We start from the raw sequence: 13,611 nt of genomic DNA, 5'->3' as shown, positions 1-13,611 counted from the left end.
GGTGGTGGGAGGTGATAGATTTGGAGGCAATCTACTATGCTACAGTAATGAGTGACTTCATTAAGTTCTAATTTCAAAGCCGTCTAAAGATAACATTTACTTTTATTTACTGCTAAGATGAAAATGAATCACGTAGTAAAATGTCTCTTGGGTTAATTTATATGCCACTAGCACAGACATACGGAAAAAACTACAGTCACGTTGGTGAAACCTGTTGTGCCGACAATACATTAATATTCGGCAAGTTTGATATACCAGATCAGAAATGGGAACCCAGTGAACTGCAGGCTGAAGTAGCTCCTTTCCTGAAGCCCATCATGCTTCTTTCGTAAATTTCTAAGAGAGAGAGAGATAGAGGCGTGTGTATAACCGGGCAGCTCCCCCACCTGGTCATATCAGTGCTATCTCACGAAGGCATCCCCCTCATCAATGAAGGGATGAGGTGTGGAATAACTCATTAACTCCTGCCATACCAGAGATCATTACAAAATTAAGTAAATTTATTGGTCTGGGGGAAGCAAGAACAGAAATAAAGTCTCAATCGTACGGAAAGAAAACAAAATAATCATGGGAAAAAGATGAGCTGTATCCGGATGGCACTCTGATTAACAAAAGAAAGAAAAGAAAAATATCACCGCAGCAAATGCATGCGATCACCTTCATCTCCTTAAAGCACTGAAAATAATATAGAAAGAAACTCATCAATATCAAACACATATCCAGCATCGAAATACTGCATTGCACTGAATACATTATTGTGAGCATAGAGCATGATTTATATGTCTTTTCATGTCGTGTGGTAGTTCTGCGTCCTTTTTCCTGCCGGCTTCTGATGGAGTGATTAGTTGATGGGGAGAGCCTTCTTGCTTTGCTATCCTTGTCTGTAACTCATGGGATAGATATCTTAGTTATAGCCTCTCCTATGGTAAACAGCCTCTACAGGACCAATAAATCTGTTGTATTCCTTTGTACTCCTTTGTACTCCACGCTAACACACCACACTACACTGAAGCCTTACACATCACACTTTATACAACACCCTCATACACCGCAAACTCGCACACCACACTACACTGGAGCCTTACACATTATACTTTATACCACACCCTCATTCACCACACTCTGCACCAAACTCTTACAAATAATCTCTGCTGTACACCACACCGGCACACACCACACCATCACATTCTCACATACCGCACACTACACCAAATCCTCACACACCATACTCTGCACCATACATTCACACGAAATGCTGCATCACACTCCCACCCACCACATGCTACACCATACCCTCAAACACCGTGCTGCATCACACCCTCACACACCACAAACTGCACTACACCCTCACACACCACACTCTACATCACACCCTCACACACCACACTCAACACCACACCCTCACGCACAACACTCTACACCACACTCTCACACACCACAATCTACACCACACCCTCACACACCATAATGTATCACATCTTCACACACCACAGTCTATACCACACCCTTTCACATCACACTTTCACACACCGCACAGTAAATCACACCCACTCACACCACATTATACACCACACTCTCACAAACACCACACTTTACCTCATACCTCGCACACCACACTCTCTACATTGCATCACATTCTCTACCCTACACCACTCCCCAGCATCACACTCTCTTCTCTACACCATACCCCCGACACCACACTCTCTACTCTACACCACACCATATCTTTTACCGAGTTTTTATTGGCATTTCAGACATCGTGGCACTTCTTCCTCGGTGATCTAAACTGCACAGTATATAACACAGTTATATTCTCGTGTATGTGATCCACTAAGTTTTAATACTAAACAAGATGGCCAATATTTTAAGGAAATGCAAGGTTGTCTCCATATAACTAAACTATACATGTTTCAGCACAAATTGTAACGATGATTAATGAACACCCATAAATCTCTCTAAAATCATATATATATATATATATATATATATATATATATATATATATATATATATATATATATATATATATATATATATATATATATATATGTGTGTGTGTGTGTGTGTGTGTGTGTGTGTGTGTGTAACTAGTAAATGTCTGTTACTATCGACTCACTAAGATATAAATAGTTTAAGGAGTGACATACAGAGATAACAAGGTATGATATACTCAATCTAAATCACTTCCGAAGAGGTGTTACGAAATCTCCAAGCCCGATTAGAATACAAATTTAGACAGAAATTTTATGTCGATGCGGTGACTTATCTTTATACTTTTTTTTTTTTTTCTACTGCGAGACAATTTCCTCAGCGGAAGAATAGTGAGTGTTGTATTGCCTCCAATTCAAATATTTTCTCCACCACTGAGGTAGCAAATAAAAAACAAAGACGCCACCGTATTGACAGGGTTACAGCAAAGAAAATAATGATAAAAATAAATGTACAGGCCAAAGTCAGGACTCAGCAACATACTACTACCACCATGCACTTCTAAGCACAACACCATTTGAATAATTCTTGCTCTCTTCAGACGCTTTTTTTCAGTTTAAAGGAGAATTGTCGATCTGGAGACGTTTACTCTAGTGTTTGTTATTTCCTTGACTACGAGAAGTCTGTAATATTTTTAACACAAACGTCTGCGGAAAGCAAGAACAAAATAAAAGAAGAAGAACTCAAACTGGAGGATTTAAAGGTTAAATCGCGAAAAGGAAGACGAGTCGCCAAACACAGAACTATATTTATTGAACGTCTGTTGTTATTATTTTAGATTTGTCTGCATCCCACCTTACAGAGTGCAGCCAGCAGCGATAGACAAGCCAGAAATATTTAACTCCTCAACATGTGGTCTAATAATACCGACAGGAACTGGATCTTGCCTTCCCTTGCGCGATTTCACCCTGAAGACAACAAGAGGCCACTCCCGATACGTGTTTCCTCATTCACTGTCCCCACCACAGGATTTTGGGAGGGACTTCTAACCCCTCCACCTCGAAAGATCTCTCGTGAAATTAATAAAATCGTCTGGGGGCAGCAAGAGCAAAAAAAGAAAAAACATCAGACTGAAGGGTCAAAAACTAAAACCGTCAAAGGAAATCACGTCCTTAAAGGGTTATAGGAGAATCTTTTTAAACCCTTAGACGACGAGAAGCCAAAATAAAAATAAATAAATAAATAAATAGATAAATAAATAAATAAATGGTCAAGATACTTGTCGTCAGTAGGGGGCTAAATTCTAAATATTGGAATGTGGGCTGTAGATCCTGTATTATCAATCAATCAATCATTTCCCGTGGCATCCCACGGGATGCATAGGGCCTCAATGAACTCTCTCCACCAATATTTGTCTCTCGCCATCTCCTTCAGGTCCCACCAACACTCCTCTCCTGCTTCTTTTTTCATTGTCCTCAACCAGGTTTCCCTCGGCCTACCTCTACCTCTTCTTCCTCTAGCAGCCCACTCTGGCACACCCTGTATTAAACTACCTTCTTTTCTGTATATGTGCCCCAGCCACTTCCAGCGAGACAGTCTCACATATTCATTAATTGGTTCTACTCTCGTAATATCCCTTACTCTTGCATTTGTAACTCTTGTCTTGCCACTTTACCCCAAGAATCCTTCTCAGTATTTTATTCTCAAATCCTAATACTTTCTGATCTGTTGCAGTTGTACTGTACCATGACTCATGCCCATAAATTAAAATTGGTCTAACCATGGACTTGTAAATTTTCACTTTAGTATGTACCGAAAGCATATTATTATTCCAAACAGATTTCAACATTCCAACTGCTCGCCAAGCCTGTCTAATCCTGTCCTCAATTTCATTGTTTAATGATCCATTAGATGATACAATCGTTCCCAGATATTTAAAGTTTTCTACATTCTTCACCACATTATTCCCAATTACACAATCGATTTGGTTCTCCACGGTCATATTAATAATTTCAGTCTTTCCACAGTTTATTACCAATCCCACTTTTTCTCCTTCCTCCACCAGACAATCAAGCACCCTCTGCATCTCGTAGATACTTCCGCAAATCAGTACAATATCATCAGCATAGTCCAAATCCATCAGCTTCTTATTTTCTTTCCAGTTAATTCCTGCACCTGTTCTCCTTACAACTTTTTTCATAACATAATCCATAATCAAAACAAACAGCAATGGGGAAAGAACTCCTCCTTGAATCACTCCTGACCTAACTTGAAATGGATCACTCAAAGAACCACCCACCATTCCCTTACAGAAAGTACCTTCATGCAAGCTTCTAATAATTTTTACAAACTTTTCTGGTATACCATAGAATCTCATAATTTTCAACATAGCTCCACGTGAAACACTCAAACGTCTTTTCAAAATCCACAAAACACATACTAAGTGGCATTTTCATCTCATTAGCTTGTTGCATTAGATGCCGTACAATAAAAATCTGATCATTACAACCTCGACCCTTTCTAAATCCCGCTTGTTCGTCTCTTAAAATTTATCAATTACTGGCTCTATTCTGTTCAACAAGATTTTGGAAAAAAAACTTTTGCAACTACAGGTGTCAAAGTTATCCCCCTCCAATTGCCACACACACTTAAATCTCCCTTTTTTGGTATTTTTATAACCACTCCATTTTTCCACTCTTCTGGAATTCCACTATTATCCCAAGCCACAGTAAAAAGTTTCAAAAGCGCATTCATCAACTCGTCATTTTCTACCTTAAGCATTTCAGGGAATATTCCATCCTCTCCGGGAGCCATAAAATTCTTTAACTCATTTATAGATTTTGCTACCTCTTCCAAAGTTATATCCCCCGTTTCTATCTGCAAATCTCTCTCGGCTGGCACAATGTCCTCTTCAGCTGGGATTGGTCTATTTAGAACCGATTCAAAGTGCTCTTTCAACCTTCCTTTTATATCCAAATCTTTAGTCATCAAATTACCATTTCTATCTCTTACAGGTATTTCCTTCCTTCTCTTTTCAGTCCCAGTTAACTCCTTTATGGCCTGATACGCTGCTCTTGTGCTTTGACCGTCATTTTTACTTAATTTAATTTCTGTCTCTTTCGCCTTTTCATCATATAGTCTCCTCTTATCACGCCTAACGAGTCTTTTTACTTCAGAATGTAAACTCCAGTACTTTGCTCTAAGTACTTCAACTACCTGGTCATCAGCATGTTGTTCTTCACTTCTTAACTTAGCCTCTTTCCTTTTCTGAACTGCATTCCATGTTTCATCTGACATCCATTTTCTTCTCGCTTTCCCTTTTTTCTTAATAGTAACCTTAGCACTCTCATGCAAAACCTCTTTTACCTCTCTCTACATTTGATTAATATCATTGTCTTCAGATTCCATCAAAGTCTGCAGGACTAGAAACCTGTTCCTACATTCCTACACATTACAGCAAAACAAAAAAATAATAATAAAAAAAGGAAAAAAAAGAAGGGAAGAAAAAGCAAAAGCAAAACGCCTCTCTCATATTACACCCTTCAATGTGTAGGGGCCCGAGGCTAGGCTGTCAGTTCAGCATTTTTTTTTTTTTTTTTTTTTTTTTAATCAGGGGTCATGCCGTTCGGGGTTTACACTATCCAAGACAATGACGTATTTTTTATGTCTACCTTGCTGCTTCCGGACGAATTTATTCAGCTTAGAAGAGAGACATTGCGAACTAATGAGGTTAAATGCTGCTCTCACCGACCCTTCGAGACAGAAAATGAAGGAAATCATCTGGAAGCAGCAAAAGAAACGAAGAGAACACGTCGCCTAATTTAAATCCTTATTTCCTTGCTATGGACGCACTTGGCTAATTTGTTAAGGCTAATTGCGGACTATTCCATTTAAGTAAGGAAAACTGAAGTACTCCAGCTACACATGTTTGAACCCTATGACTATGATCATTTCTATCACCCGAACAAAATCTCTTTGCGATAGCCATAGTAAAATAATTTGATGCCTCCATAGACATTGAAGGGGTTGTTGTTGTTGCTGTGGCTCTAGGCTATTCTGCACGTGAACCTGGTGGACAGCAGGTGGAAGTTGCCCTTTCCCTGCAGTTCACATCCTCCTTTCACTGGATAGGAAGGGGATGTTTGTAGGACCAGGTTACGATTTTTTTTTTTTTTCGGGTGTAATTGGCCATCCAGTCATACTGGAAACGTCGGATCGAGGCCTCGAGAAAAGACTCGGCATCGTGGCACCTACGTCCTCCCCTCAAGCAAAATAAAGTATTATGACAGGTTAACGCTAGGTTAGGCCTAAGTTGGCTAGGTTTAGGTTGGTTTAATGTCAAAACTTGGCTTTTCTGGTGATTATTCTTTTTTTTTGGGGGGGGCGGGTAGTGATAAGCCGAATTTTTTCATCTACTCCCGAGCAAGGTGAGACTTTTTCGAATCATTTCTCGCTGAACTCGCTCCGACTTTGCCAATATGACTGAATGACTAAGTGGAGCCGAGGGAAAAAAACAAAAAACACGTCCAAGCTGCTTCACATCCTCCTTTTTGTGGATGGGGAAGGTTGCCAAGGATGTTTGTATGACCGGGCCTGTATCGGTGCAACCACGTGAAGGCGTCCCACTCCGGCACCAGCGAAAGCGTTAGTAAACTATAGTCGGTCTGTTTTCACCTGACGGAACTAGGCCACTTCAACAACTCAAAATACCAAGTTATGGCTGCGTTTAATTCCGAGCCATAATTATGAGACAGGAATGAGTCTTCTTGGTTACTAGTCAAATCAACACTCCACCCTGACTACACTTGGCCACCACCGGGTACAAACTGGCATGGGATCTCTACCAGGTGGAAACAGACCGACTATATGCACTTTTTATGACGATAGGGTTTAGAACACGGGATGCCTGTGATTCTGAGAGTTTGTGCTCCGTTATTCCTGCCTTCCCACACCCAAAGCCTGGCACGCTAAGAGCAACACTGAGCTCTGTACTCCCTTTTAATCCGTGTGTCAGTCACAGAGGGGAAGGGGATGGATGTGGGGAAAGGGGGAGGGGAAGAGGGTGGCGGAAGGTTTAGGAGAAAGAGGAGACTGACTGAGAATATATGAGTCAATCAGAGGGGGAAGAGGCGGGGGAAAGAGGGGAAGGGATGATTGTCGGGGCTGGGTAAGGGGAGAAAGGGAGGGGGAAGGTGTGGGACAGAGAGAAGGGGAATGGGTTGGAGTTAATAAAAAAGGCGGAAGGGGTGGGTGAGGGGGAGAGGGGAGGGGATGGGTGATGGGAAAGGGAAGGGAGGGAAAGATAAAAGGGAATGCAAAGGAAAACACATAGCAACAAATCTAACGATCCTTCCGGGGCCGTTTGTTACAAAGTGGATTATGTCTCTGACATCTGGCTCTATTAACTGAAGATAAGGACAGCAAAGCAAGAAGGACTCCCCCGCCCACCAAACCCTCTAACTGAATCAGGCAAAAGAAAAAAAAAATGAAGGACCACCACGTACCATAGAAAAACGACAGTGGATATTTGACAGGAAAGACTGAAAAGAACAAACACACACACACACACACACACATATATATATATATATATATATATATATATATATATATATATATATATATATATATATATATATATATATATATATATATATATATATATATATATATATATATATATATATATATATATATATATATATATATATATATATATATATATATGTATGTATATATATATATATATATATATATATATATATATATACTGTATATATATATATATATATATATATACTGTATATATATATATATATATATATATATATATATATATATATATATATATATATGTGTGTGTGTGTGTGTGTGTGTGTGTGTGTGTGTAATTCACCGGGTCGGTCAGGATCACTTGATGGTCGTGATGGTCAGCTTTTACCCTCCCGGAAGGGAGCAGAGAGCTCATATAGTCCGATCTAAGGGCAAGGCTGTGACCTTCACACACGCACACACCCGTCCCCTTGCTCTAGGGGGAGAGTAACCACCCACTTCGTCAGTGAAACTTTTTGCAACCTGAGCGAGGCGCGAACTCCCGTCCACCAGTTGGCAAGCGAGAGCGTTACCACTGCACCAGCGAGCGGTGTGTGTGTGTGTGTGTGTGTGTGTGTGTGTGTGTGTGTGTGTGTGTGTGTGTGTGTGTGTGTGTGTGTGTGTGTGTGTGTGTGTGTGTGTGTGTGTGTGTTTATATCTTTACTTGCCACTGAGCTACGTGAAATAACCTGCGAAAAGACAAATACTTTAGCCAAGATGAGGTGAAAGAAGTATAGCAGCTGGGGCAAGATAATCAGCAATTTTCTCGGTAGTGTTAGATAAGGATGGAGATAGTTTAACCGTCTAAGGCTCAGATTTTTTTTTTTTTTTTTTTTTTTTTTTCTAGCCATATCGTGACGATTTTATGCAGCTTAGGATAGACTTTTAGAACTGGAGGGGTTCAATACAGCCTTCATAAACCCCTCTTCTATTCAAGTGGCCTTTCCTTAACTGACGCATTACAGTTGGATGGAAAGCTTTCGGTAAACATAGAGACAGTATGAAAAGTAGCATGCCAGTTTGCATGAAACGAAAATTATATAATGAAAGCATAATTCCATCTATGGCGTATGGTTGTGAGATCTAGAAACTGAAAAAATCTATGGAAAATATATTAATCCGTTCTCAGAGAGCAATGGAAAGGTAATATTGGGCATATCTTTAAGAGACAGGAAAATATCAACTTGGGTAAGAGAGCAGACTAAAGTCAAAGATATTATAGAACTTATAAAAGAACAGAAATGGAGGTGGGCAGGCCATGAAACAAGAATAAGGGATAACCAATGGAGCAAGGGATTGACTGACTGGACACCAAGAGACTGTAAGCGTAGCAGAAAAAGGCTAGAGAGGAGGTGTAGAGATGAGACTGAGAAATTTGCAGGGAAAACGTGGCAAAGATTGGCTCAGTCAAGGAATTCGTGGAGAAGGCTGGGGGAGGCCTTTGTTCAGCAGTGGACTTGTAATGGCTAATGATGATGATGATGATGATGATGATATATATATATATGTATATATACAGTATATATGTATATACTATTGTGATTGTAAGTGCTGTGATCAGGGGATGAAGGAGTGGGTTAAGGGAAGGTTGGGGAGGGCGGGGGAAAGTGGAATAAGGGTAGGAAAGTTAGGTCGGTAAGCAGGATGATTGGTAACTACAAGAGAATGTGTGGTGCTTGAATAAATAAAAGTGCGCGGGAGTGGTAGGGGAATATTGGAATGGGATGAGAGAGAGAGAGAGAGAGAGAGAGAGAGAGAGAGAGAGAGAGAGAGAGAGAGAGAAGGGGGAAGGATATGGAAAGAAATTGGAGAAGGAAAAGAAATGAATGAATATTGGAGGTGTGGATGAAGATTGAGGAGGGTAAAGAAGGAGTGGTGTGAAGGAGAGATATCGAAGAGTTTAGGGATGGAAGAGTGAGGAATGACAGTGGAATGATTAAAAGACTGAGTTACAGAGAGACAAATATGGAGAGACGGACAGAGAGACAGTTCCATAAACAGATTTAGAGGATGACAAATCGATAAAGGAAGGTTGGGGAAGAAAAAGAAGGAATGGAGGGAAGCAGAGAGGTGGAGGAGACCGGGGAAGGAAGAAAGATGAGGGAGGGGAGAGAACAAAGTGCATGAAGGCAAGAGGGGGAAGGAAAGGGGAGGGGTGGGGAGGGAGGAGAGGGGAGGGAGAGGAAGGGAAGAAGGGAAAAAAACTATGGAGGAAGGAGAGAGAGTGGTGAAATGGGACAGAGGAGAGATGAGGGAGTGGAAAGGAAAAGGGGAGGAAAGTTATTGAGGGAAGGAAAATAGTAGGGGGAACACAGAGGCATGAGTGGCTGGAGAGGGAAGAGAGATGAGGGAGGAAAGAGAAAAGGGGGATAAAGACGGGTGTAAGAAACGATAGTGGAGGGAAGGAGAGAGGTGGTACTAGCTTGGGAGAAAAGAAGGAAGCGAGGTGAGAGAAATAAAAGAAAACGGGAGAAAAGCTAGAAAGGTAAGAGAGATAATGGAAGGGTGGGGAGGGAGAAGAGGTAAGCGAAATGGGGAGAAAAGCTGGGAGAGAAGAAAGCTAGTGCAGAATTTTGTCTGTACACCATAAATATTACTGTTAATCTACCCAGGTGTGTCCCTCAAAACTGTGATTGGCAGCTATGTCGGTACCCGTACAATACCCACAAATCATCTGTGTTACCTAACAGACGCTTCCCTTGATCTTGTGATGATGCTGATGTACTGTTTTTACTCTAACTTGGCTTAGAATTGCCGTCTCTCCATCTAGAATGTTGAGTTGCAACAATGTATCAACACTAAATTGTACCCTAGCCACGAAGAAGTGCAATGGAAATAATGTATATCACAGCACTGTCTTTACCTGCCACTGAGCTACGTGAAATAAGCTGCGAAAAGACAAAAACCTTAACGAAGATGAGGTGAAAGAACTATAGCAGCTGGGGCAAGATAACCAACAATTTTTTCGGTAGTGTTAGATACGGGTGGAGATAGTTTAACTCTCTATGCCTCAGGGACATTATTATTTTCATATTATTCAAGCCATCTCCTGATGGTTTTATGCAGCTTAGGAGAGACTATTAGAACTGGAGGGATTCGATACAGCCTTCATACACCCCTCTTCTGTTCAAGAGGCCTTTCCTTATTTGAATAAAATCGTCTGGTAGTAGCAAGAATAAACTAAAAATGACGTCACCCGGATTCAAGAGGTTTGGATAGGCTGAGAGAAGGATACTGGGGGAGGGGGCAGAAGCTGAGTTGTTTCTGGATTTTTTTTTTTTTAGATAATGAATGGAGGAAGGAAAAAACAAAGGAAATAAAAAAAAAATAAGTCCATGTGCCTAAAGGCATCCTCTGCACATAAAATAGTTATAAGAACTGGATTTAAATGAAAATGGATTAAATGTTTGTGGGAAGCAACTCCCAGGAAGTGATTTCCAGAGAGTAGTAGTTCTGGGGATAAATGAATTTTGATAAGCAGAGGGTCTGCATTGCGAGGGAGAGTGTGAGTTCATGGGAGCTCCGAGCTGCCCGAGTATTTCGGGAGAAAATGTGAAGGGGAGAAACAACTGAAGCAAGTTCGTAAGAGCACTTACGGTAAAAATATCTATAAAATAATGCGAAAGAAGCAACATCACTACGTACTGATAATGGAGGAAGATCCTGCGTAATGGCAGGATTATTGATTAATTTAATGGCTTTATTTTTAATTTTGTCGAACTGTCTCAGTGTAACCGCTCCACATCCACTCCACAGTGCCGAACAGTATTCGATCAGAGAACGCACATGGCTTTCGTATACTGTGGCCAGCTGCTCGTTAGTGAAGAATTCCCGAACTCTGTACAGAAATCCCAATTTTTTGGAAGCATTTTTAGCAAGGGATTTAACATAGGCTGTCCAGCTTAGGTTGGGGTTTAGAGTAACACCTAGGATATCAATTGTAGTGGATATGGGACTACTGTCATCATTTAATATTATGTGAGTCTGAGGGATTTTTTTTTCTGTTGGAGAAATTAATGTATTTAGTTTTCTGAGCATTAAATGAGACCAGATTTGTTTGTCCCCATTGATTAATTTTAGAAAGTCCTGGTTCAGAGAAATTGCTGTGTTTATTTGGGAGTTTATAATATCAGACTGTGTAAAAGAGGTACTAAATGTGAAAGAACTATGAAGGGTCGAGTCATCAGCATAAAAGTGTATTGGGTTGTGAGTGACAGATAGGAGGTCATTTATATGAATGAGAAAGAGGGTTGGTACCCAAACTGATCCCTGAGGTACGCCACCATTTATGGAATGAAACTGAGAATAAATTCCATATACCATGACCTGTATTTTTCTATTATGAAGGTAAGACGAAATTAGAGGAACCAGTGATGTAAGGCCATAGTGTGACATCTTAGACAATATGGTCCGGTGCCATACTCTATCAAATGCTTTTGAAATATCAAGAGCTATTGTGTGTGTTTCACCATGTTGGTCTATTGTTTTGTTAATCTGATGGGTAAGAAGGCAAAGAATGTCTGAAGTTGAACGTTCTTGTCTAAATCCATACTGCCGATCATTAATTAATTTATTGATTTCTAGATGCTTGACTATGTATTTGTTTATTAGTGTCTCAAAAATTTTACCGAGAACGGAAGTTATTGCGATTGGTCTAGTTTGATGGATCAGAAGTTGCCCCCTATATAGGAACAGGATGGATATTTCCTTCTTTCCAAGAGGCTGGAAGACTTGAGGTACAGATGCATAAGCGGAAAAACTTTGCCAATACAGGAGCCAACAATGTGGAGCAATTTTTAAGTACTATTGAAGGAATTTCATCTGGACCAGCAGCTTTGTCTACTGGGAGATTCTGTAATACAGCTTGTACGTATCTGGCGTGAATCTTGAAAGGGGGTATTTGAGGGGAACCAAAATCAAGTACAGGAATATTGTGATTTTCTGTATTTAGGGTTGAGTTTGTTGAGGAAATGTCAACAAGAAGTTTGGCTTCACCACGTGAGTCACTTACTAGATTTCCGATCGGGGACTGTAACGGTGGAATGAAAGAGATGGTAGTGAAGTTAGATTTGAATGAATTAAGGGTAGACCAGAATATTTTGTTATCATTTGGGTTGTTTAATTGTTTGTTAGCTTGTCTATGAAGAAAGTTTTAGAAAGATTAATAATAGTTTTGGCTCGGTTTCTAATATTACTATAATAGTTAAAGACTTCTTTGGTTTTGGTCCTTGTATAAGTGTTATAGGCTATTGTTTTATGTTCTGTTACTCTAGCACAATTATGGTCAAACCATTTAGGTGAATTACATCTTTTTCTGTAACTATGATGGGGAATGAATGTTTCCATGCCGACTTTGATGAAATCCTGCATGTGGCTCAGTGTGGAGTTTGCATCTTGAGAGAAAAAGGAGGTCCAAGGAACATTCATTAAAAAAATTTTGGAGACCCTCCCAGTCTGCCCTGTCGTAGTGCTATTAAGTCACCACGACAGGTTCGGAGCAGGAGGGTGTGGTAGGTGAGAAACTTAATACTTTTCTTCAGTATGATGCGGCCTCTGGAGCTTGATGCCTTCGCGTGGTGGCACCAGTATAACTGGGTGGCTCTACTGCCTCGTTATGCAAAAGTTTCTCCACTCCCTCTCAATCCCCCAAAAGGAGAATAGTGCTACTTCACTCCATCTCTTTTGCTAATCACATTGTTCCTTACCCTTTATACCGTCTCCAAAAGAATTCCTCAACAGTCCTCTTCTCACGATTTTTACTCATAACTTTCCACACCCATGCCGTACCACTGACTCACATCCCGTTGTCGATGGGGGTACCATGCTCCTCATACCTTAATTTGGCCCTAGTTTTGTCCATTTGTTTTTATATTATTTCATGTAGCTTAGTGGTTCCCTTCGAGGAAAAACAAACAAAAAGCAAGATTCAAGATCCATTAATTTCGAGATGCCTGGACACATTGCGTTTGAAAGACTGGAGGTCAGAGACAGAGGGAAATACAAACTGATGAAGACGGTTCTAGAGTTGACCTGTAGCACATATACAGTAAATGACTGAAGATATCATTTAATACTTGCATTAGAGAGATG

At 40.4% G+C, this 13,611-nt stretch overlaps 1 protein-coding gene across 1 annotated transcript in view; it reads right to left on the bottom strand.

Moving 5' to 3' along the window:
- Positions 1-13,344, bottom strand: part of LOC145418060 (tryptase beta-2-like) — a 61,220-nt gene extending 47,876 nt beyond the window's left edge. Inside the window, exon 1 of the mRNA XM_080286593.1 lies at positions 13,320-13,344. Coding sequence (XP_080142719.1) covers positions 13,320-13,344 — 25 coding nt within the window. The remainder of the gene's footprint in view (positions 1-13,319) is intronic.
- Between the last annotated feature and the right edge of the window lie 267 nt (positions 13,345-13,611).

Source organism: Coenobita brevimanus, chromosome 112 (assembly GCF_032717465.1).
Source record: "Coenobita brevimanus isolate Jiangsu-jjx chromosome 112, ASM3271746v2, whole genome shotgun sequence".
Classification (NCBI taxonomy): Eukaryota; Metazoa; Arthropoda; class Malacostraca; order Decapoda; family Coenobitidae; genus Coenobita; species Coenobita brevimanus.
This window is presented reverse-complemented; position numbering and strand designations above follow the sequence as displayed.